The sequence below is a fragment of the Vidua macroura genome, chromosome 5 (genome assembly GCF_024509145.1).
Source record: "Vidua macroura isolate BioBank_ID:100142 chromosome 5, ASM2450914v1, whole genome shotgun sequence".
Lineage (NCBI taxonomy): Eukaryota > Metazoa > Chordata > Aves > Passeriformes > Viduidae > Vidua > Vidua macroura.
The window spans coordinates 19568934-19594804 of record NC_071575.1 but is presented as its reverse complement, the minus strand read 5'-3'; the positions used below and the strand labels follow the sequence as shown (position 1 = coordinate 19594804).

At 46.2% G+C, this 25871-nt stretch overlaps 1 protein-coding gene across 1 annotated transcript in view; it reads left to right on the top strand.

The window, feature by feature from the left end:
* CACNA1I (calcium voltage-gated channel subunit alpha1 I) overlaps positions 1-25434 on the top strand; it is an 85250-nt gene extending 59816 nt beyond the window's left edge. The window contains exons 18-35 of the mRNA XM_053977999.1: positions 666-734; positions 1609-1793; positions 2132-2258; positions 3321-3446; positions 3917-4006; positions 4428-4620; positions 5750-5901; positions 7630-7739; positions 8344-8477; positions 9189-9259; positions 12151-12229; positions 12790-12911; positions 13645-13971; positions 14579-14725; positions 18912-19028; positions 19406-19574; positions 20434-20630; positions 22430-25434. Of these exons, the coding sequence (XP_053833974.1) occupies positions 666-734; positions 1609-1793; positions 2132-2258; positions 3321-3446; positions 3917-4006; positions 4428-4620; positions 5750-5901; positions 7630-7739; positions 8344-8477; positions 9189-9259; positions 12151-12229; positions 12790-12911; positions 13645-13971; positions 14579-14725; positions 18912-19028; positions 19406-19574; positions 20434-20630; positions 22430-23134 (3120 nt within the window). The 3' untranslated portion in view covers positions 23135-25434. The remainder of the gene's footprint in view (positions 1-665; positions 735-1608; positions 1794-2131; positions 2259-3320; positions 3447-3916; positions 4007-4427; positions 4621-5749; positions 5902-7629; positions 7740-8343; positions 8478-9188; positions 9260-12150; positions 12230-12789; positions 12912-13644; positions 13972-14578; positions 14726-18911; positions 19029-19405; positions 19575-20433; positions 20631-22429) is intronic.
* The last annotated feature ends 437 nt before the right edge of the window (positions 25435-25871 follow it).

The window sequence follows — 25871 nt, the reverse complement described above, 5'->3', positions numbered from 1 at the left end:
GTGTTTCCCCTGCAGGCTCTTATAATGAGGCAACCCAGTTTATAATACAGAAAGCCTAGTTCCTTCTGTCTAGGAAAGTAAGAGTCTCCTCCAGGGACCTGCATATAAGGGATGAATGGCAAAAAGGACAAGGAGTGGAACTGAGAGATAGAAGTAACTTCCATGCTGTAGGAATGGCACATCATCATTCATGTATGCTGCTCTTGAGCTATCTTGGAGGTGGCTCAAGTTGGCAAGTGGAATTACTTTTTCTGCTTTTCTGCCTTAGCTGACTCCCAGACTTTGCTGCACTTGGACACAATCAGTGGTCTGTGCTCAGCAACTCTTCAGGAAGGAGTGCCAGGTCAGTGCAGCAGGTTAGGCCTGAGCAGCATTGACAGAAAAGGGCAGAGGCTGCATTGAAACCAGATCTGCAGGATGCAAAAAAATCTCATCCACTATGGTCTGGCAGAGCTGCGTAGGATCCTGTCCCAGCCAAGGTATATGAGCTGAAAGCTGCCTAGCACTGACCTCTGCCAAGGCTTCTCCCTTATTTTATCAACTTTCAGACCCTTCACAGGAATGCAAAAATATCAAGATCATCAGCGGGGACTGACAGAATAACAAGAAGTAGTCAAAAATACATTCAAGGTCTTTTTTTTTTTTTTTGCTTATCTTTTTTCTAGGAAAGAATCTTTCTCACTGTGTCCAACTACATTTTCACAGCAATCTTTGTAGCTGAGATGACACTGAAGGTAAGTTACTGGAGAAGAACATCTCAGAGCCTTTTTTCAGTGTGAAACACTGTTCATCTTTGCTCAACATCCTTTTAAAATGTGTTCATCTTTTTGGTGTGCCAGTCTTTTCCTCTAACTTTATAAAGGCAGATACTGCCTGGGGTTCAGTCTGGTCTTGTTAGGCATATAGGAGATGTTTATCATAGGCATTAGATCCAGTTGGATCTTAGTATTCACGAAGGATAGCTGATATTCAAGTATGGATTTTGTAATAATGTCAAATGTCCAGTCCCTTTCTCTTGGAGCAAGAATGGGGGACATTACAACAATATTAATGACATGCTCAAAGTTGAGATAATTATTCAATAGATGTCAAAGTACTTTGCAACAATCAGAAAACCTTGTTATTCCATTCTCATATTTGGGGAAAAGTCCTAAAACTGTGTGCTGGAAGTTAAACCCTTAAAATTCATATTTGAATTTTGACTGTGATTTGCAGGATGTATTACCTCCCCATGGCCACCAATTTCTGTAGCACCCACTGTTTTTGAGAACTGCTGACAAACAAATTACCCCTTTAAGAGCCACTGTGTGGATTTGGTGCCTGACTTTACCTCTCAGGTGATCTCTGAACCAGGAGACTTTCCTCAAGTCTCTGGTATGGCAGAGAAAGGTTTCCTGTGTGTCCCCTACAGTGTCATGTTATTCAGGGAGGCAGAAAAAAGGTGTTTTCCTTCACAAACACCCAGGTGAAAGGAAAAGATTATGAGATGACACTTCAGTGTCATGAGGAGTTGATATCTATTCCCCCTCCTCCCATTCTCTCCATAGTTGCCCTCTACCAGGTAACATTGGAGCCATTTAACTCCCTCTTCTCTCTCCTCTCTTCCAGGTGGTCTCTCTCGGCCTGTATTTTGGGGACCAGGCTTATCTCCGCAGCAGCTGGAACATTTTGGATGGCTTCTTGGTCTTCGTGTCTCTCATTGACATTGTGGTCTCAGTGGCCTCTGCTGGCGGTGCCAAAATCCTGGGGGTGCTGCGAGTGCTCCGGTTGTTGCGCACCCTGCGTCCCCTCCGGTCAGAACCCCACCGAGCCCTGCTTGGCCCCCTCTTCCCATTGGTTATCCCCAGGAGGGGTCCCAGGGTCAGATCCAGCTGTCCCAGGCAAAGTGTGGTCTTTAACATGCAGTAAGCCACAAGTAGGTCCCCCTTAGCCATATGGGTCTAATGCTGGAGGTACCTCACAAAAGAACAAATCCATGGGAGAGAAAAGGTTTTTTGATCACAGGGGAGGGATGTCCACTGACGCATCACTGCACATGGAGACGGGAGTCTGCTGCTGCTGAAAATGCTTAGCTTAGGCCAAACATCCCTGCCCTGTCCCTCTTTCACCCTTCCCCTTCCTTCCATTCCAGAGTCATCAGTCGAGCCCCTGGTCTGAAGCTGGTGGTGGAGACACTCATTTCTTCCCTCAAACCCATAGGAAACATTGTCCTCATCTGCTGTGCTTTCTTCATCATCTTTGGCATCCTGGGTGTGCAGGTAAGTCGTTACTGTCCATCAAACAGCCCTTGAGCCCCCACCCCATCGGCACCTGTACCCCCAGGTCCTATAACAGACACAGGAAGCCAAGCAGAGCAGGAGAGACAGGGAAGCCAGTGAATTTTCTGTGTTTGCCCTCTTCCACAAGTCATCTGCATAATGACACAGCCTTTGACAAGCACAGACAGGTGCACAGCAAGTGCAGGCATTGCTGGACATGAGAGACAGGAGTTAGCACTCACATCTGGCAGCAGCTGGGTCAGGGTTTGGGTCAGTGTCACAGCGAGAGCCCAGAGCTGGCGCAACACAGAACCCATCCATGTCACCCCACAAGGGCAAGCAGCTCAGTGCCTGCTCACATGAATCCTGCCCCCAGTCAGCTCTCTTTCTCCCCCTCACTCTGAGCCCTAAATCCACCCACAAACTTCTTTAATTTTTTTATTTAATCCTCTTTATTTTTGGCTGTTGCATTGCAGAGGAGCAAGGGTGTGGGCGTTACTTCCATCTCAGGGAATGCGCTATACTTAGTTTTCTCTGATGCATCTGTACAAATGCACAATCCAGTACCTTCCATATGGGGAAAAAAGCCCTGGGCAGAAGAGTCACAGAAGTGCAGTGCAGCTTTGTGAAAAAATATATATGAGAAGAAGAGGATGTTTTTTTCTGGTTCTTTACCCTCAGATGAAATCTTCTTTTCCCATCAGCACTCTCAGTAACTGGGAAGCAGGGAGTGAAGATTACTCTAGAGGACTGATTAGAAGATACTTTTTCCCTTTGTACCCAGAAAGACTGCCTTAAGGGCTGTCAGATGGTGGGCTTACAGTCACTGCTGGCCTGGAGCGATGGAGGAGGCTGAAAAGCCAAGTGTGAGCTTACAAGGGTGGTCCTGGCTCCTTCGCAATGGTTGAGCCTGCTGTACGTTGTGTAGGTGGTGTCCCTGTCATGCTCTATGTGGCTTGCAGTCTTGCAGGCCATGCAGCATCTTGGCAGCTTCTGTACATCCCAGGGAGCATGGGAAACCCTGTGGGGAAAGGGACTGATGGGGTCACTCCCCTCCTGCAGCTTTTCAAGGGCAAGTTCTACCACTGCCTGGGGGTCGACATCAGGAACATCACCAACCGGTCTGACTGCATGGCAGCTAACTACAAGTGGGTGCACCACAAGTATAACTTCGACAATCTGGGACAGGTGAGTTTGCCCACAGCCCCTCCCTCTGATGGGAACCCAACAGAGGGTTTGTCTCCTCCCCAGGGAACAGATGCAGTGCCTGGAAAGCCAATGCCTGGGCCAGAAGGAGCAGTTATTTGGCATGCATGTCCATGCAGAAGCTGTGTCACTAGTGGGTTGGTATCAGAATGACACTTACAGGATGAGTGGGAAAGAAAAGTGGTGGCAGCAGAGAGCTTGATTTTCTCTTTTCTCCTGCCATGAAGATGATGTTCTTCACAAACTCTCTCCTCTGGTGGGTCTGGCTGCACATGGCTCCCTGTCACCCCGTCCCTGTCCTCCACAGGGGAAAGAAAGGGGTTTTGATGTGTGCAGAGACACAAAGAGTAGAATAGTTCAGTGTTGTGTGTGTTAGAGCATAAACCCACAATATTTTTTTCCTGCCTGCCAGATGCACCTGCTTCACATCAGCTTTGTTTTATATGTTGCAGGCTCTGATGTCCCTCTTTGTTCTGGCTTCCAAGGATGGCTGGGTCAATATTATGTATAATGGACTCGATGCTGTGGCTGTTGACCAGCAGGTACATAGACTTTCTTGTGAAAGGACCTTTTCACTTTCCCTGTGCCTGTAAGGCAGAAGCATCCTTTAACATCCTGCTTCAGATACCTCCTTCAAACCAAGAGTCCCTTCCAGGCCTCTTCTGAGTCTTTTGCTCACCTATTTGCAAGGGGTCAGGTCCATGGCCTTCTCTAGTCCATGCAGGAAGTGTAGCTGTGGCTATTCTGTGGGTGTCTGTGGTAGGGTCAGTGGGCCTTTATCTATTTGTAATGAAGAACCAATAATGCCATGTCTCTTTCTGGGCATGCTGGCTCCCTCCTGGCCCACACATGGTTATTTCAATACCTTGTATTGAAATACAGGATCTGTTGGGCTGCCACCCACTGCATCCCTATTCCTCTACTGCTAAGACAATGTCTGCCTCTGTTCTCCTCCCACTCCAGCCAGTGATCAACAACAACCCCTGGATGCTACTCTACTTCATCTCCTTTCTCCTCATCGTCAGCTTCTTTGTGCTCAACATGTTCGTGGGGGTGGTGGTGGAGAATTTCCACAAGTGCCGGCAGCATCAGGAGGCTGAGGAGGCGCGCCGGCGGGAGGAGAAGCGCCTGCGACGCTTGGAGAAGAAGCGAAGGAGTAAGGCACAGCCTAAGTGTTTGGTTGGTTCGTAGGCCAAGGTTTTTTGAAAAAAACCTTTTCCTCTTATTTTTCTTTCCCAATGAGCTGGTCTCCAAAATCCATCGCTCGTGGCCGTGCTCTCAGCCTTCCTCCCCACACCACTGCTGTGTCACCACACACCTCACTGGGGCGGTCTGGGGAAGAGGGGTGGCTGAGGAGGTCTGCTGGGACTCCAGGGAAGGCACTGGGGAAGGGTTTTAGCACCCTGCTCCTCAGGAGATTATGTACCAAAAACACCCCTGTGCACATGCTGACAGGCATTGCTGGCATGGGGTATGCACACATGGATACGCTTCCTGTACTTGGGGTAGAGTCCCATCTGGGCTTCCTGCAGCTCAGCTGGTCGTTGAAGAAGAACCTGGACAGACCATTCTTTGTGTTTAAACTCAAATCTAAATAAGAGGGGGGAAAAAAAAGAGGAAGAACCCTGTGTTTTGTGTCCCAGTGACCCTAGTGTTGGAGTGTCACTCCTTGGGATCTCAAACCCTCTGTGGTGAAGGAAACCTCCTATTCCTAGTGTTTCTGTCCTGTTTTGTGTTACCTTTAGATAAAAATTGCTGAAGCATACTTGCTTCTGGAAATCATCCCTACTACCCAGACTTCCATTCACAGCCTATGGGCATGCTTTGCTTTCCTCTGCTCCAGTTTTCCCCTTCTCTCCTATAACACCCCAGGGCTTCTCCTTGAACCATCTGCTCCCTTTTATCAAAAGTGATCTTAATTTGTCAAGACATGAAATGCTGCTTTAGCACCATTCCCACAAACACAGTCTACTAGATTTTTTTTCTATTATTCCATTCTTTGTCTTTTTTCCTACATATTATTCCCCATTTATTCTTTCAGTGTTTTTTGGCTTTTGGTTTTTTGAGTTTTTTTTTTTGTTTTGTTTTTGTTTTTAATTTTCCCCCCTTCCTCCCTATGTCCTTTACCTATTCTTTTCTGGTTTTTCTCTCTCCCAACTACATTCCAATTCCTTTCAATACCTATCACCAAGCTTATGCCTTCTCCCTCCTCAGTGTTTCTTACCCATTTCTCTCTTTCTTCTAATTTCTTCCTAACTCTGCCCATATCCCTCTTTCCACTGAAGAGGCACAGCGTTTGCCGTACTATGCTACCTACTGCCATATACGCCTCCTTATTCATTCGGTCTGCACCAGCCACTATCTGGATATCTTCATCACTTTCATCATCTGCCTCAACGTGGTCACTATGTCCTTGGAACACTACAACCAACCTGTGGTGAGTGAAATCATGGAGATAAATCCTGCCTCCAGACACTGTCATTTTGGTACAACTCTCTGGTGACCACTGCCCATCAGCATAAGTAGGACACTTGGGTGTCTCTAAAAACTACTATTAAGGTTTTGTAGGAATTAGTTTTGTGGTAGGCAAATTTGTATGAAGATTTTCATGTGTATCCAGAAAGGTAGTTCCTACTCAGACACTTGTTATCCATTAAAATCAATAGAGAGAAGGTGTCTGAACAAGAGTCAAGCCCCTAGAAAGCATGATGCAATTAAGACTCTGTGCTTTATATTAGTAAGTGGATATGTGGGTCACCCAAATTTAGCTGCCTGCTCTGCTTTTCATGTTCCCCTGGATCCTAATAGGAGTGGTGGAAGCAAGAGTGTCCTGGGAGCTTCAGGCTTTGCATCAGATTTCCAAATGTCAGCCCAATTCCCCTGCCATAGGGCCTCAGCTGAGAGAACCAGAGTGGCTGGTTGTATGTCATGGGATGGGCCATCTTTAGCAAGCCATCTTTACCCTTCTTTTCTTCATAAAAGAAGCTGCAGGGCCCAAGTGCTGAGCAGAGCCTCTCTCAGATGCAGAGTGTGGTTCCAAATACAGCACCTTGGAGGCCAAATAAGTTTTACACTTTGCTTGGGTACAGACCATGTACCTCTCAGTGTTCCTGGCAAAGCTGTAGATGCCTTTGGTGGGAAAAATGTATACTGCACATATCAAAGGAGCCTTCTGCCTCCATATGTAGACAAAGCATTCATCATGACATCTGCCCAGTGACATTTCAGTTTTCTCTTCAGAAGACCCTTGGTTTAGGTGACAGCTCTGGTGTCTGAAGAGATTGCCTGAGGTAACCCAGGCTTTGATCAGGAGCTGAATCTATCCTCATTCAAATCTATTGCTGGGCTCCTCTGTTTCCTGCCCAACTGCCCAGCTTTCATCTTGCCCTAGATGGTGCCCAGTTTTATATTTCAGGAACTCTCAACCTTTATCTATTGGCATCCTCACATCAGATCTTTGTTCCTCAACAAGTCACTCCTCTTCCTTACTCTTCAGCTCCTTTCTTTAGAACACAGCTCCAGCCAAGCCAGCCTGCTGTCAGGCTCTGTTAAACAATCTTCTCAAAGCACTTCAAACCCTTCCAGTACAAAATGCCACCAAAAGCTGCCCACTGCTCACACTGGTTCTTGGTGGTCATGAAGAGGCAGCATGTAAAAGAACCAGAAACCAAACAGCTCAGAGATGTGATGTGCAGGCACCAGACCAAGGCACAGTAGGATTTCCTCTGGTCAGAGATGACCTGAATCCACAACCAGAGTAACCTCTGTGCTTCACTCCTGGTTGATAGCTATGCCAGTGCCATTAACAAGGTGTCATTCAGGTAGCATGGGCTACTGGCAGAAGAAAAGCCTGATGGCATTTTGTGGATCCTCTTGCAATAGCCTCCTCCTCCAGATTATGCTGAACAGTACAGATGAAAGGAGCAGTAACTGATCCTGAGAAGAACACGGGCAGAGGGGCTGGCTGGTGGTTGCCCTTAGTAGGCGACCTCCACATTCAAGTAGGTAGGAAGTGTGGGGCCACTTCCCTACCCCACAATGAATACCTGGGACAGCTTCTGCACCCCAGGATGAGTTCCTGGCACTTAGGAGAGTCCTCACACAGGGGGGTTATGTGTTTGATGTTGCTTTTGCCTCAATTCTTTTCCTTCTCTTTCTGTGGCAGTCCCTGGAGACCGCCCTCAAATACTGCAACTACCTGTTCACCACCGTCTTTGTGTTTGAGGCAGTCCTCAAGCTGGTGGCATTTGGTCTGCGACGATTCTTCAAAGACAGGTGAGCAGAGGGTTGTCAGCTGTAGCTGTGGGTCTGCTGAGTTTGGAGTAGAGGTTTGGGGATGGTGCTTTATCTAGACTGTGAAGTGGTGGCAGAGTGTTCTGACTGCCTCCCAGTTCTGCACACATGGACCTAACCTCATCCTCCACAAGCTGCAATGCCTAAGCAATACCAAGAGTTGTCCAAAAATTGTCTCTTCGTTGCAGTCTGCTGGTTAGGCTAGAAAGCAAAGGAGATGAGGTTAGAGAGAGACATTTTTTCTCCTGCCCTTGAGGCAAACTGTGAGCATGCCAAAGAAGAACATATATAGCAAAGTTGATTCAAGGTAGTAAGGCCGTAAAAAGCTGAGCCCATTAGTCAAGGCATAGCGCCATAGTAACACAGCTCCATGCTTTCAAATCAGGCTGGCTTGCCTCTGGCTGCTCAGGGTGTGTGCAAAGTGAATCTCTGTTTCTCTGGAAAAGCCCATATAGGCTGACTCAGAATGGGCCTTGAACTCATACATAAGGAAATGTTTAGGATGAAGTGGAGACAAGTACCTTTTTTTCTCAGGAAAATGGAATAACTCCATCTTCATTTATTCTCTTCAATTTTTCTTCTAAAGATGGAACCAGCTAGATCTGGCCATTGTGCTGCTGTCTGTCATGGGCATCACACTGGAAGAGATTGAAATCAATGCTGCTCTCCCAATTAACCCCACTATCATCCGGATCATGAGGGTGCTGCGTATCGCCCGGGGTGAGAGAGACGCTGGCCAGAGCAGGGGTGCATGTGGCCATTGAGTGCAACTTGGTGCCATGACTCATTGAGCAGTGGCTGTAAAGTTTTGAGCTTGCCCTGTCCCCAGCCCTCAAGGAGCCTCTGAGGTGTCCTTCATCATATCCCAGTAGGGATTCTAGGATCTAGGACAACCTAGAAGCTCAGGCTTTCTGATTCCCTGGGAGGTGAAGCACGGGGAGGGTGGGCAGATCATGTGAGAGCTGAACTTTCTCTGTTTCTCATTTCTGGGGCAACTATAGTAGTGGTGTGGGGAGCAGAGGCCATCGAGCAGGTTGAAATTTGCCAGGTAAGGTGGTGGCCAAGGTGTGCAAAATGATATAACAGTGATTGCTAAAGGGAGAGAAAGTGATAGAAGGAAAAATCAAAGCAGAAGGATAATTAGGATACACATCCCTGGGAAGAAGCATGTGGCTAGAGTGTCTGGGTGAAGCAGCCCAATAGACATGGGTGGCAGAAACAAAATATTTGGTAAAAAGGATATGAACTTGAGAAGAAGGAACAGCTGGGGTTGTACCATCAAAATCAAGAAGAGGAATGAGGAGAAAATCCAGTTCTTTTAGGCCAAGGAGAGACAGGACATGTGTATTGTGCTACTGTTATTAGTAAATCACACAAAGGATGCCTCTGAGCTCAGTCTGAATGACACTTCTCTTGTGTTTGTTGTGGCAGTCCTGAAGTTACTGAAGATGGCCACAGGAATGCGAGCGCTTCTGGATACAGTTGTTCAAGCCCTGCCACAGGTAAAACATCTTCCCAAAAGACTCTTCTCTTCTGTCCCTTTCTCCAAAGGGTTGATTCTTGTGGGGTCTCAGAGGTGGTGTCAACTGTGGTGTGCAGGCAATTGCCTGAAGGTCATGTCCAAGTTCTTGTGTCATTCATGGGGTTAAAGCTCACCTTGCATCTCTCTTCTCCAGCCTGTGAAAGAAATAAGGCTTGACCACTGGATAAGGGTAGGTTTCTTCCCATCACATCTAGCTAGTGTCTAACTGTTTGCAACTAGTCCTTATCTCCTTTCTCCCCTCTCCATAAGAAGGGAAGAGTAATTGGAAGCCATTTCAGGAGGCAAGGACATCTTTCTCTCACTGCAGCTCTCACCCTTCCCTGAATGTGCCACCTTTTCCCTCCTTCTCCTTCATTCGCACTCTCCTTTTCTTAGCCAGTGCTTCCCCCTTCCTATTTTTTCTTCTTTCCTCCTCCTGGATCCCTTTGTGTTTCTGAGCATCTCATACATGAGAAGCAGTGACACGCTCTGTTGTGGCTCACACAGCCGGCAGTTAAGTGTCTGCTGCAAGACATCGAGACAGAAGGATCTCATGAGCTGTGAGTGGCAGCTGCTCCCAAACGAGATGCTGACATGGTGCTTTACACAGGCTTCAAGCCCACTGTGAGCATCCTCCATGACGGATGAGCAGTCAGGGAGTCTGGTCCCCTTCCTTTTGGATTATTGAGGGATAATTGTTAAGCAAGGAGTAATGGCACCAAGTGGCTCTGTGGATCATATATCAGACTGGTCCCTTGGCAGGCCCTGAGAAGGCAGCTCTACTGCATGATATCAAAATGCACAGGCATTTGTCAGTTGATTTATCAGCTAATGTGCCAGTGCTGGTGAGTGATGATGAGCTGGGAATCAATCTGAAAACAGCATGAGTAGTTACCCAGGGAATTTACTTCTGGTGTTGGTGACAATAAATGTCAATCTGAATTAGTGGAATATGATGGCACAAAAGTGAAAAGGAAACTCTGTGATCTTTTATGGATCCTGAGCTCTGTCTGATCTTCCATGCTTTTTATTAAGCAATAATTATTTGTGGTTTATGATAATAATAGTAATAGCAACAATATTAATAATTCATGTATAGGATATACAATATCATTCAGGATAGTTGTGGGCTGAGATACACTGGACAATAGAAGGAAGGGGAGATGAAGGATGTTCCTTAGTGCAGGCAGATCTGGAATGTAAATTTTTATTGGTTCTGGCTCTGCTGCTACAGACTGGCTCAGTGCAGCTTCTTTGCACCTTGCTCTTTTCCATTCCAGGAGCCACAACAGATTTTTCTCAGAAAAGGATCTGGGACAGTGCAGGTCTTCAGATCCAGTGTCTGCATGTCTGTGGCATGTTTATTCTGAAACCCAGATAAATGCACACAGATATTAAGAGCTGGATGAAATAGTATCCATAAACTGTTGGTAAAAGGATTTTGCAATATATTTGCACTTAAATGATGAGATTCAACTTCTACCCCCCAAATATAGATAATAAATAAGAGAGGAGGAAATATTCATATCCCTGTCATGTAGACAGAGAAGCAGAGTCATCAGACAGTTAAGTGTTTTGCTCAAGATGGCAAAGAGCACAGCTGGGTCCTGTGAGTCTCTGTTTCTGGTCCTAGCCACAAACCACAAGTATATTCTTCCATACTTTCTCACTTCTGATTTTTCTGTCTCGCATTTGCCTATGGCTCCTTTGCTAACCAAGTTTGTGGGCCAGGTCTTTTGGAGGTTAGTAATACCTGCCTCAAAGCAAGCAGATGTCTGAAGTTTGGTCTCTAGGTATTCCCTGGAAGATAATAACAAGCAGTACTTAATCCAGCATCAAAACCTCCAGCATCAAAGCCTATGACTTCCTATTGACTGCCTTTTGCTACTTCTCGTAACAGGTTGGCTTTGATTAATAAAGTTGTGTAGCAGGGAAAAAAAAATCCCTCCATACTTATAGTTGCATTAAAATCTGAACTTAAAGGTCCAAAATCCATCCGTTTCAGCATTAAAAGAATGAATCTAGTCTCCATATTTTATACACTGGGTCTTCGGGGGACAATTGAATTATCTGTAATATTATTCTTGAAGATTTATTGGCTTTGACAAAAGAAGTAGTTTAAAATAAGCTGTCCTTTCCCTTGTACTTTCTCCTCTTCCTGACCTTTCTCTTTTTGTTCCTAGAGCACAGACTCAAATCAGGGATTTTGGCTTGCTAATGGCATACAAGGCATCTCCAGTTGTCCTGTTTCAATTCCCTTCCTGTCTTTGTTACACTGCAGCAATTCTTAATAGTGAATAGAGCTTTAATTTTAAAGAACACTTTGGAAATGTAGTCCTTAGCTAACTTTTATTAACTTCCTTTTCTTAACGCCCTCTAGATACAGACCCAGCACTGTGTTTTCACAGCATTTACTATGGTGTCTAATTTAGTGATCAGAAATTATTCCTTCCAGTGAGATGTAGGGAGCCAGGATGTGGCAGTCCAGGGGAGTGGGTGGGCTGAATCATTTATTTCTCTCCTGAATTTGGATGGCACAGCAGTTGCAATGACTAAATTAGATTCCTGAATTGATGATCCTAACATAAGCCCAGTGACCACATGCATTCAGACCAGAAACTGTTTAGTGTTTCAAAAAACCCATTAGGTCCTTAATTTTTCCATGCCTTCTCTTCCCACCTTCCTGCTCCTCCTCCAGCCTGATGGCAACTGGAGCCATCCCTGAAAATTTCTGAAGTGTTGAGCAATTCTTTGGTTGCATTTGTATATCGGGATTTCACTGCTGTTCTCTTCAGACTTGGAAATGCAGAAACACTTCCTGTACAGATGAAATAGGCTTTGGGATAGGCTGACAGTGCCATTTGCTTTCAGGTGGGAAACCTTGGACTCCTTTTCATGCTCCTGTTTTTCATCTACGCTGCTTTAGGAGTGGAGCTCTTCGGAAAATTGGGTAAGTCTCAAGCAGACCATGCTTCAATGTGAGCTACAGACATGCTGGTTGGGGTTTCTCAAAATCAGAACTCTTCAATAAAGGGACTGAGTTATTTGATGCACTTTATTCTCCCTTATGCATAATTGATGTAAGAGGAATTTCCCTCTAAATTGTTGTTGTCCTAACAGCCTAACAAAATAAGAGCAGCCTCCATCTTCTCTTACATTCTTAAACATTTGCTTTTCCTGCACTCTTTCCCTGACATTTCCTTCAAGATTACAAGAAAAAGTTTGTGAAATTTTATTTACATCTCTTGCCATGGAATATTGATCAAGAAGAAAGGCAGCACAGCGACATGCTGGGAGGATCCCCCTGAACAACAGTTACACTGCCTGATATCCTGGGGCTGGACCATCAGGGATTTTTCCATATTGATGGCCAACAGCCAACTGTTGGGCAGGGTGCTGATACCATTCATTACCTGAGGTCTTCAGGTTGTGAGTTCCTGTTATTGGTCTCTGTTTTTGGTAGCGTGTCCTCCCCTGAGTGTTGTGCTCTGTGCTCCCCTTGTTTTTCAGTGTGCAATGATGAGAACCCCTGTGAGGGCATGAGCCGCCACGCCACCTTCGAGAACTTTGGGATGGCCTTCCTCACACTTTTCCAGGTGTCCACGGGTGACAACTGGAATGGAATCATGAAGGTAATTGGGACTTGGAGGCAAGGATCTCCTACTTGTGGGGAAAGAGAAATTCTGATGTGTGGTCTGTTCAGCAGAGCTTGGGCTAGCAAAGGGAAGGGGAACAGAACACAGAAGCTGGGTTGCTAGATAGGGTCCCTGCTTGGTCCAGAGTCTCTCTCTCCACTATGGTAACTCACGCCTTGGGCTCGTCTAGTCCTAGAGACATCTGATTGCGAAAAGTGCCAATTTTCCTTGGGAGGAACAAGAAAATCATTTAGGCTGAGGGAATATCCAGTGTAGTCAGGACTGCACAGAACATGCGTGTTGGACATGGCACTCATCTGCAAAGCTACCAGGAAAACAGAAAATAAATACTTCCTTCAGAGGACATGGAGAAAGAAAAGTTCTTTTATCACAAATGATGCTTTTGAGAATAGATGGGAGAAGGTAGTATCAGCCTGCTCATTTTTGGTCTTGTTCACATGTGTGGGGCTACAGTGGCAACAACATGTCATGGTCTGAAAGTTTGCTTCATATGCCCTTGGATGGTTTTGCTCTGAAGCAAACAGAATATGAACAGAGAGTGTCCCAGATTCTTTGGGGAATCATACCAAAAGGTATGGGGTGATGGAAGTGTCCATCTTGTTCCTTCCATTAGCATCAGTGTTTTTTGACTGAGAACAGCCAAGCTTCTGTTCTTACTTTAGTCTTTCCTTCCTTCCATCATTCCCTCTCAATCCTAACTTCCCTCAAGGATACTTTGCGTGACTGCAGCCACGATGACCGGAGCTGTCTCAGCAACCTGCAGTTCATCTCCCCACTGTACTTTGTGAGCTTTGTGCTCACAGCCCAGTTTGTCCTCATCAATGTGGTGGTAGCTGTGCTCATGAAACATCTTGACGACAGCAACAAGGAGGCCCAGGAGGATGCAGAGATGGATGCTGAGCTTGAGATGGAAATTACTCACGGGCTGTGCTCCCACAAGTCAGGCTCTCCAAATTCAGGACAGGGAACAGGAGGAGGTGGTGGTAGAACAGAACCTGAAGGACATCTGTGCATGAGATGTTACTCTCCAGCCCAGGTGAGTACACCTTTGAACTTACTAACCAGAGTGCAGCAAGGAGCTGTGGGCATTAGCTGGGCAGCTCAGATGATTGAGGGCTTAGCAGTAGCAGTCTTCCACCTCAGGGTGAAAGGTTTGCTTTCAGCGATAGACTTCTGAGTTGATAGGATCATGTAGGGACAAGGCTCTGACAGCAGTGTGTCCTGTTCATTGTCATCGTGGTGTAGGAACCTGAGGGCCAGCAGAGTAGGGATGGAGCAGATCAGCTAAAGGTGTGACAGGAGCAAATTTGAGAGGGGAGCTCAGGAGAAGAGTGCAGGAGAAATGGCAGATCAAGAGTGAGTGACTCTAGCAGAGCTGGAAGGGAGATGTGAGCACTGAAAGTGAGTGAAGACTGTCCCTCCTTTTTTTTTTTTTTTTTTTTCATTGAACTCTGGCACCTTTACACACCCTGTGGAGCAAATGTTCCCCCCAGTGACCCTGTGCAAGTACCTGCAGAACAAGATGCTGCTCCAGAGGAGTCAGGGTGGAGAACCCAGCCCCAAATTCACATGAAACTTGAAAGCAAAAAACTCGACATTCTTAAAATGATCTCTCCCATCCTCCCCCCTTTCTTGTCCCCTAGGAGAACTTATGGCTGGACAGTGTCTCTTTAATTATTAAGGACTCCTTCGACGGGGAGTTAATGATCATCGATAACCTATCGGGCTCCGTCTTCCATCATTACTCCTCGCCGGCCATGTGCGAGAAGTGTAACCATGACAAGCAAGAGGTAACCTGCGTACGAGGATGTGTGAGGGGACTCTTCCCCCCAGACCTGCACACCCACACCCACGTGCCCACAGGTCATCCCATGTGTGCTCCTCGCTGTAGATTGTGTAGACAGTAGAGCTTGTTGACCCGTGTTTTGTTATCTGTTGTGAAGTGCTGGTACTGCCTCTAGTACAGGCCTGCCCTCCTCAGCCACACGTGGATGTTTGAGGTGGTGGAAAAGTGAGACGTGACAGGACACATGTCAGGAGGGACAGAATGACCTGCAGAGAAATGACTATGAAGGCATCCTTTGGCAGCTCTTCTTGTGTTCAATTCTGCAAGAAAAGTCTAGGCTCAGGCTCATGTTGGACAAAGGACTCTAAGGATTTCACCCCAATGAGACCACTCAGGAGCAACTCAGTGGGAGATTTAAGCTTGTGTTTTGTCCTCATTTTAAGCATGTGCTTGCTTATTCCCTATTGAGGTCAATCAATTAAGCACATGTTTAAATGTTTTGTTGAATAGAGTCATGTCTGTGAGCAAGGATTGGTTTGTGGTGAAAACCAGTTAATTCGTTTGAGCAAGAACTAAATAAAAGTGAGCCCACTGAGAAGGTTTGTTAGCTGACAAATGGGTTGTTGCTAAGAGCAGGACAAAATGGCTTAGACTTGAGCTACTGAACTTGGTAGATGCTTTGGAAAACTCCTTCTTAAACTATTAGTCTTTTCAGGTTGTGAAACTTGAGGAGCAAAATAGTCTGTGAAGGGTTAGGTGAGTAGCAGAACTAATTTAGTTCAGAAATAATTTCATTGTATGTAGGTGCTCTGATTTTGTGTGGTCAGACTTGTAGCAGTAGTGTGGCTCTTCTGAGAGTAAACTGGTACATCAGTGGCAAACTTCACCCTCTCCTTCCCCATAACTGACTTGATATGTTCTTATAGCTTACAAAGAAACAAGGCAACTTGGGGAAACAGCTCTTATTGGCAGATCATTCTATTCATGTTTGAAGAAAGCAATATTTTTTTTGGTCTCAGATGCCTAGTTCTGAAGCTCTGATGTTTTTTTCAGCTTCTCAGCTGCTTTTTCCCATTGCTTCCTTTTGAAACTATCAAAATGCAAACATTGCTGTAGTTTATCCTTATTGAAACACTTCACAAATGAATTCTGCATTAATGCAACCAAATAACTAGTTTTCAATTAACTGCAATTTCCATTGCTTTACTTAAGTATTTATGTTCAGCAATCAGTGCTCAGCTTTCTCAGCAAATGAGATCTAAGGCAGTCCAGAATGATTGTCCCTAAGTCAAGTCATTTGCAGCTAGTTTACTACATTTGAAAACCTCACAGATAGTCTTCAGTATCCGCCTAGGAATAAAGACAACAACCCATTTTCTTACCTTTCCAGCAAAGAAACTAGATTAGCAAAATCTTCAAATGCAGCCCACAGCCAGAGCAAAGAATTTGATGCAATTATCACAACTGAAAAATTATTCTTAGATCATACTTTCTAATGGGTGTTATAGAGCCATAAATTACTTTCAAAAATGGTATTTCAATACATCTAAAATGTGGAATTGAAAAGAATTTATCTATGCAAGAATGGGTTTAGTAATAAAATACAGATATTTTATTTTGGATTATATGAGTCAAAGTGATACCTTAGGATTTTATGCCAGGACTGACCATGACCTTCTTTTCATATTTCAAAGTAGAAAAAAAAAAAAAAAAAAAGGAAGAAATTTAAGTAGTAAATCACTATATGGAGTCATAGCTAACATCAGGAATGCACAGAGTCATTAAATTATAGTGTACTCTGGTAGATCGATATACCCAAATGAGCATTGTACACAGACTGAATTGTAGAGTCCCAGAAGCAATTGACAGCAAGTTACATAGGCAAACTATTTAGTGCTCTTAAGTGCATGTGTGTTAGAAAAAACCAGTATCCTTGCTATCCACCCGATCAGCCTTAAACCACCCTTCTGATAAAAATCACATATTAGGCAGAAATGTCCACTCCAATTTCATTGTTAGTTCAATTCACCAAGATGATGAGCACAGTGGATGGACACAACATTTAAACGTATGCTCAAAGTCGTTAATGTGTGCTAAGGTTTTTGTGGCATTGAGCAGAAGCGCTCAGTGCCTTTCCCAATTATGCTCCTGATACTTTATTTTCAAACCAATTTTTTGTACAATTAAGGATTTTTGTGATCGTGGGTCTCTTCTTAAAGATATATCTGCAAGTAGCTGTTTTCTAAAGGATATGTGTGCATTGTTCAGTATCTCAGGCTGATGCTCCTGGCAGGTTTCATTGATTGGGATCTAGTCAACAGCCCTTTCTTCCTCACTGCAATTTAAAATATCTTTTTGTTCCTCATCTTTAGTCAGCAGATTTTAAAATATTCTACCACAAGGGAAACAAAAAAATCAAAACCTCCCTTTTTCATGATGCTAAGCTCTTCTCTTGTCATTTCTATCCTTTCACTCTTGGCATGGTTGACAGACTTCTGTATATGGATGACTGAAGTGTGTTTAGCCATGGTAGGAGTTTATCAGTGAGCACCAGTGAAATGTGTTTTCACACCTGCAGTTTATTTAGTCATGACTTTGTTGATTGTGGGTTTTATGTAGATCTCAGGGTGGTCAGAATTTTCAAGCAAGTGGTTCAGTGACAAACAGATTATTCTGGCTTTTGTTGAAATCCTTTTTTATGGATGACAAAGGTAGTCACAGATGTTACTACATGTCATGCTCACGTCTCTACAAGCACAACTGTAAGGCTGCTTTCGTGTAGCAAGCACTTGGAAGAGTAAAAGATGAGTACACACATTAAGTGGGACTGAATGAAGTACAAGATTTGTTGCTTACTGGTGGTTGTGTAGCATCCCTGGCATAAGTTCATTGTGGGCTCTCTGTGTGTTCATGCTCTGAGAAGCAGTTGTTGGTTTTGGGCTTTCTCCATGGTTGAACAGCACCATGTTCCTGTGTCAGAATAATATCTCAAATAAGGATGCCATTTGTGCACTTTATTTAAATCCAGTTCCAGTTTTCCATTCTGTTTGTTTAAAGTGCATTATCCCTCAGATGGAGACCTCTTCCAGTCTCTGGCATTGGCAGAAGCCACTAAACTTCCAGCTCAAAAGTCATCTCTCTAAATGTTTCAGCTGCTGTCATGGTGCAAGAGCTGTACCTGCCTCTTGCAAAAACAAACACATGGCCAGAAGCTGTCCCAACTGAGACAACCCAGAATACAGCTCTCAAGAGTTAGCTGCTGGTGGTGCAAATTTTTGGCACTCCAGACACCAATGATGGAAATCCAAGCACAGGAGGGACAGAGTAACTGCTTAGGCTGGTAGAAAAAGATGCTTTTCAGGCATTGTGAGAAAGAGTTGTCAGGCAGAGGAGATTTAAAAGCTTGGAGGAAAAAGGATGGGAGAGGGGCACATGTGGTATGAAACAGGCCAAAAGATGAAGCAAGGTCAGGCATGGGATTGGAGCAGAGCTGAAGCACAAGAATGAGAGAGATGCAGTGGTCAGACTTGCTTTCAGAAAGTAGGAGAGCTCAAGTGTGGGTGTGTGGGAGGGGGCTGAGTTTAGAGATGGAGAACAGAATGGAAGATGGTATTAGGCAAGATCTTAGGTAGGTTCAAGGAGAGGGGAAAGGCAAGATGCAGGAAAGCTGGAGAGAAACAGGGTGTCAGTAATGAAGGTAAGAGAATATGAAAAGCATGACACTGGCATGGATTGCAAAAGGCATGACTTTCCCTGGAATGAAAGCAACTTCATGTTTAAGCAGGGCTGTCTGTGGTGCCTTCAGAAAGAGGGGTCCACTCCTCATCCCTCAGCAGAGCTGGCTGCCCTGTCACCAGCCTGAGGGACCCCTCTGCCTGCCTGGCTTTACTTGCAGGGTCTTGGGCCAGCTGTACCGCTGTGACAGATACAGGACTCGTTCCTCCAATTCTGGACTAGAGGAGCATGGAGTGATAGCAGCCTGCTTGCAGATCGTATATTCAACCTTTCTCAAAAAGTGAATTCTCCTGCCCAGCCCAGTTCTGGGTTAGGCAGTGCCTGATATATCCAAGGAATATAACCTAAAATTGATTTTGGGTCTACAGGCTCTCACTTATCCACCATCAACAGTGTGACTTCTTGAAATGTGGATTCCAGGCATGACCTGTGACAGCTCCTTTCCCTTCCTACAGGTCCAGCTGGCTGAAATGGAAGCATTATCCCTCAACTCAGACAAGTCCTCTTCCATCCTTCTAGGAGATGAATCAGACAATCGAAATGCTGCTCAGCTGAATCCTAAGGAGATCGAGGTTAGCCTCAGACAGCCATGGGCACCTTACACCGTGTGCTGTACTTATGCCCCTGCTCATTTCAGGTGTTCTGTATTCATCCAGGTGTCCCTGCTGAGGAATATAATTCTAGCCATTTTTCAAGAGCTTCTCTATAGAGGCATACTGTGGAGTAAGATTTGAGGAGAACAAAAGAATAGATATATTTGAAAGTTCTCTTCACTACTGTTAGTAACTACTTCTGAATTAGTCAAAAGGAGATTTGGGCTGGAAAATTGAGCATCTCTTAGCTAGCTTGAAGTTATTATCAGAATCAGTTCTTCTTGAGGCTTTGAAAAGTCTGCTCTATCATCTTCCATTAAATTTCACAAGGCTTTGTCCTCACTTATTTTTTCCAGCAGGATGTCCAGGAGAACCCTGACTCCACTGGGGCAGACTGTCTGGGGGAATGCCTGCTTCCAGCATCCAGTGAGGATGGCTCTACAAACCCAGACAGTTACCTGTGTGAAATGGAGAATACAGCTTTCGACTCGGTTCAGTCTTGGTTAAAGCATGAAAGTAACAAAGGTGAGCAGGGCTCTCATTCTCCAGATCTGCTGAAACTGTGGCTTGGTTTAGCTCTGTTTTTCTCCTGTTTTCCCTCTGCCAGGGGGAGAGTTAATGTGACTTGGGGTTACACTAACCAAGAATTAGCTTTCAGTTTGCTAATTTGCTTCAGGAATGAGGGGAGGAGCAGTTCCTTCATTTTTATTGCTAGTTTTTATATCTTCTCTCAGACATGACTCTGTGCAATATTGTGAAAGTGCTGATCCCAATTTGCAGTAGTGCACCCATGCACAGTCAGAAAAGACTGGGGACAGATTCTCCTGACATGGCAGCTGGATGAGCTGTGCTCACTCAGCACAGAAAAAACACTGCCGCCCCCTGAGACCAAGTAAAGGTTCAGGGAACATGTAACACATGTCTGCCCTTGGTGGAAGTGCTCCAATTCTACTCTTGAGCATGCCCTGGTCTCCTGTGGTCCCCAACTTTCCCAAACCACCACTTAATTTATCTCCCTTCATCCCTTGCCTTGCAGGATCTGGGATGAGTGTCCTCTGGCAGTGATACATACTTGAATCAAGTATAGGTCAGCATTTCTCTGTGAGAGCAATAGCAGAGCTGGCCTGTTACCTTATGGCTCTGAGCTCTGTTAGGTCTTCCAGGTCTGGTGCAGGTTATTGTGCAAAAAGTGGGATCCTTAGTCTGAACAGCAGACTGAGGCTTCTTGGCCAGGAGCGCATGTTCCTTAATATCCTTTGTTTGTTGGACCTGAGACTTTGCTCAGTGTAACAGCAGCAAAGGCACAAAATAAAATCAGAGGACCCTTCAACTTTTTTTTCCTTCTATTTCTGTTCTCCTCCCCTTTCTTTTGATGCTCTGTCAGTCCCTCCCAGACCCTTCTCTCCAGGTGCATCTTCCCCTCTGTTACCTGTACCAACAGAATTTTTCCACCCAGCCATCTCTGCCACCCAAACAGGGCCTGAGGAAGTCTCATGTCCACACAACCTTCCTAAGATCTCTCTGCAAGGCTCATGGGCATCACTGAGATCTCCAGGTGTGAACTGCTCACTTCTCCATCAGGTGAGGAACCTCACTTCTGTCTGCTAGGAAAATTCAATTTTCACATCCCACCCAAACAGAGGGGACTGAACGAGGAAAGCAGAGAGAGGCAGCTGTGGTCACGGGCTGGGTAGCCTGGATAACCTGGATCTGCAGGAGGAGCACAGTGGACTGCAGAATGCAGAAAGATAGGGAGGGGAGAGGGTAGTATAACAAAGTACTGTTGGATAGCTCTCACCCCATGAAGTCATTTGTTCTTCTGCTTTGGATTAACAAATAGTTTGACAGCTGCAGTGGGCCCCACACGAAGATGAAATCACATCACTCTGTAGCTCCCCCCTGGGTGCCTGGCACTGGGTGTGCTGCAGACACCTGCGTGCATAGCAGCCATGGTGTGGGCCAGGGGTGGTGACAGCTGCACAGCCTCCTCGGATCCTCTTAACGCTGTGACTCCAAATCATGCACCTTCTTGATTGGAACAGGCTTCTTCCCACCTGCATCCTCCACATCCCTTAGTGCCCATCCACACACTGTATCCCTAAGCTCACTGTTTTGCACTGCCCACTTAACTCTTGCATCCCAGAAAGGTGCCATCTCTTTCTGAAAAGGGAGCTATTTCTCACTAACAAAAGAGAAGAATAAAAGCGGGGGGACATCCGGTGTCTCTGAAGTGCAGAAGACGCAGAGATGAAAGCCCAGTAGAGATCCCTGCTATTGTTCTTGGAAGATACTCCATGAACAGGAGTATCATGTTCATGATACTGACAAACTAAAAACATAAAATCAGATGTTATTCAGCTATATATGACAGACACTGTTGGCACAATACCAATGTGTATAAATTCACCAAGGATAAATTTTGCCTTGGTCTGAGACTGAGTTGTTGCAGTGTTGCAACTTCTGGTTTAAATTAAGACGCAAAAGAGGTAGAGCCCTGGAACTGGCACACCACTGGGACAAAAGTACTGAATTGTTGTAAAGGAGAAATTAGTAAACTTCTGATTATTTGACACAGACTGTGTTGAATAACTATGGAAACTGCTTCAGGAGACTGCTCCTGTCCTACATGCATCATTCTCAGTGCAGCGTCCCAGTGATGATCGCAGACCAATTTCCTAGAAACAACTAAAATGCAGCTTAACTAGATGAGCCCTGATACAAGGAAATTAAGACTGTTTCCTCTTCCTGCTGGAAGGGCACCCCACCTTTGTACCCTAAATGAAAGGGTAGTTGCTGCTAGTGCTGGTCAAAAGAAACATGGGGCCTCTTTTCTCTCACCAGATATTGCTGATTTTTTAAAATCAGCAATAGGAGGTCTGTACAGAAGTCCCTTGATTCCTGTGCAGCTGATAGATGTGTCCACAGTCTGTGTGGCAAGTTTATAGGGAAGCCATGAGTGGGGAGCCGCAGGGAACCTCTGCTCTGCTGCCTCCTGGACCATCAGTGCTCAGGGAGAGCATAGTGGTGGGGGCTGCAGGGCTCACATACACAGCATCCCTTCCCTTTGGTGGAGCAGATTCACGTGGGAGGGGCAGATTCATCCTGAAGCAGAATGAAAATAGCTCAAAATATCGAAACCTTTCCTCCCCTTGCCCAGAAGGAAATCCCCATGGCAGGCTGCATGGCTATTTGTACCATTGGTTGGTTTATGGCTCCCTTCCCTAGCAAAGAACAGTGAGAGAGGAATGGAGTTTTCCCCCTTTCTGTAATGGTGGCTTATTTTCACACCCCAAAGTACCCCCAAAACCAATAAGGTAAAGTCTCTTGCCCACTACCCATCTCCTTCCTGAGAACTGTGTTTTCGTGCTCCCGCTCCCCAGTCCCCCGAGAGCGACACGTCGCTGGACAGCCGGAGCAGCAGCTCGGCCGGCAGCCTGCAGACCACGCTGGAGGACAACAGCCTCAACCTCAGCGACTCTCCGCAGTGCACCCTGGACCTGCCGGTGGCTCTGTGCCCCGTGCCGGCGGCGGGCAGCCAAAGACCCCTGGCAGCCCCCCTGTCCCCCACCTCCCGCCGCCGGAGCCTGCGGGGCCGGGGGCTCTTCAACCTGCGGAGCCTGTGCCGCCACCAGCGCAGCCACAGCAGCGGCGGCAGCACCAGCCCCGGCTGCACCCACCACGACTCCATGGACCCTTCGGATGAGGAGGGGGCGGGCAGCAGCCTGCGCGGGGGTGGCAACAACAGCGAGCCCTCGGAGACGCTCAGCAGCCTCTCGCTGACCTCGCTCTTCTCGCCGCCCCCTCCGGGGCTGACCGTGGTGAAGAAGTGCAGCAGCACCAGCAGCCTCCACGCCAGCCCCTCGCCCCGCCGCCCCGCCGCTCACCACGCCAAGCCCTTCTACACCGTTGACCCTCGCGGCTTCCTCTCGATGCCTTCCTGGGTGACGGACTTCTGCAAGGACACCCCCTCGCCCAGGGAAAGAGAGGAGCCGGATGGCCCCGGCAGACTGGGGACAGGGGACCGCAGCTCCCCGCTCCCTTCCGGGCTGGAGCTGGGAGACGGAGTTAGCAAGAGGAACAGATGAGGGTCCCTGAGGTGCAGGGAGGGAGCATTCGGCCGCTGGCATGGGGAGCATGTTTCACTAGCTTCTCCTTGGCAGCAATTCCAAAGGATTTGCAAGAAAAAGGAAACAGGCAAACAAAAATTTATAAATATATATATATATACGTAAATATATATATATATACATATATATAATAAATATTCTGGTACCGTACCTCAGAGGTGTGGGAGAGTGCAAGCAATACGGGAACAGTCCTGCCTGAGGGCAAGACCTAGACCATCACCCCAGAGACTATAGTGACAAGAAAAGGCCATGGGGCTGGCAGGGACATGACCCTTCAGCCAGGTGACTGCTATGTGGCAGCTGTTTAGTTATATACATATACATATATAGAGAGATCAATTTATTTATTTTTTTTACTGAGAGATTATGAATTTCAGAAAGTGCTAAGGAGGAACGAGAGAATGGGGGGCCTAAAGGAGCTGCTACACCAAACTGTGAGGGTGGGGTGAAGGGAAGGGAAGCAGGGTAAGTGGCAAGGGAAGAGCATCTGGGGCTTGCCTTGTGTGTTTCTGGGAACTTCTTTATTGTCCATGTTTTCATTTCCAAGGTTAAAAATTGTGGGCCAGATCTTCAGGATGAGCATAAATTGGCAAAACATGCTGTTGGTGTAAAGCAGCAGAGTTCTGGCTTGAGGTGCATTCATGCTGATTTACAGCAGGTGAAAATCTGGCCCCAGGAACAGAGACAAGCAAATAGCCATGGACCACAGGGAAACGTTTTGAGGTGAAAAGCCTTGCTTTGAAGGGAATGTGTGAACACAGCGGGCACGCTCATAGAAGGAGGGATGGAGACTACATGGCTTATTTTTGTTGTTGTTTTGTGGGTTTGTTTTTTCATTTTCCAAAGAAAACTACAAAGGGAAAAAAAAATTACAAGGCTCATGGGGATATTTGGAGTGGGAGAAGTAGGGTGGAAGGAAAGCGGGAAGTAAAAAGGGAAGAGGAAATCGAACTTTTCCCCCTTTTATTTGCAGTAATTGTGATATTTTATTTTAGAAGCCCAAAGGTGCAAAAATTATCTCTAGAGAAACCTATCTGTTATTTTTGTATCTATAGCTATATATATTAAAAGAATACAAAACCTAGAATATTAAAAAAGACAGTAAAGGGGGCTTCAACAACACAAAACACAGTCAGTCCCTTGACTGAGGGCTAACCCTGTTCCAAATTCCAGTGGGAAGATCCTACAAGGACATCTTCACCTCAGTGGTGGTTCTGTCTCCTCCCTAGCATCATCCTCTGGCATTTTCCTGGTTTGCATCAGTGTAGCTGGGACCAGAGTCCTAATCAATGCCAACCATGGGCATGGAGAGCAGCGAATACTGATTGGAGAGTGTGTGTGTGTGTTTTTGTGTGCATGCCATTGTAAGGATGCTGATGTGTGCTGTGTCCAGGCCAACTGGATCACCAGCTGGAGAGATGGGTGAGAGGGACAGGGAGAACTGCAGCTCTCCTTGTCTCTGCCTTGCAGGGCACTGGGAGCAGGGAGGATTCCAGTGGGTGAGGTCAGAACAACACCTCAAACCATGACCTGCCTCAGGATCCAGGATTCTGTCCAGCATGATCCTCTTCCAATGTGGTTGCAACAAGGCTTCCAGAGGCTGCATCCCTCCTTGCTTTTCCGGAGGTACAACTGCACAAGTATCCTTCCTGGCAGGGCCAGCCTGGATCTCCTCCTGCAGCAGCTCCAAGGTTTTGTACCCTTCCCAGATTTGCAAGTGGGTAGGAAAACCAACCACCAAAGGGGAACAAAGGATTTGGATGTCATGTACCACCCCAGGGATGTTCCACTCAGGTGTGTCAGAGAAGACAGACTGGGAAGGGCAGCAGGGAGATGATAGCAGCCTAATGGAGACAGGAATGTTTAGAGCATGAGGAGAAGGAGCAGGGCTTCCTGTCCCATTTTTTCCTCAGACCAAGAGGGCCTCTGCAGCCCTCACAGAGGTCTCCCAGCTGGCATACAAAGCATTGTGAAGAGAGCAGCACAAAAGATGTTCTGTTTATTGTGACCTGTCTGACTTTAAAGCAGCTGCTGCATCTTACAAACCAGGGTTGTAAACAGCGAGCACATCACTTGGGACCAGCAGCCAGGACAAGGATAATTACTGTGGAGACTTAATTCATTTGCTCTGTTGCAAGCATGCATGCTGACTGCAGGGGGATCAGACCTGTGAGTAGAGAACAGAAGAGCCTGGGTCCTTGTCCTTGCAGAAAGGATGCAAATACATATTTATTAAAGCAATAATAAGGGTCTTTAAATGCTTTTTTTGCACTGGTGGTTCTTTGGGCGAGTTGCCCCTGCTCACTGTCCCATGGGCAGAGAGGAAGGACACGACACATGGTTTCACATCCTCAGGGAAGGAAGTCAGTCCCTAAATGGCTGAACAATGAATTTGGGTTGCAAAAGGCTTCGACCCAAACCCAGAGCTGCTTTGAAGCCAGAGGTAGGGCTTATCAAAAAACCCAAAGAGTTGAAACCTATCCAAACCCCAGACACTTCAATGCACAGAGTGCTCCTTGGAAGCTTATCACAAGAGAACACGGAGGTGGGACTCCAAGCTGTCCTGGCAGTTGTATGGGCTGTGAAATGTTTCAACTGAGCAATGGGAGAGACATCAGAGATTGGTGGAGTGCTAGAAATTACCTCAATATTTGATCATGAGAGAAGCATGGCCTGCACTTGGGAGAGCTGGGAG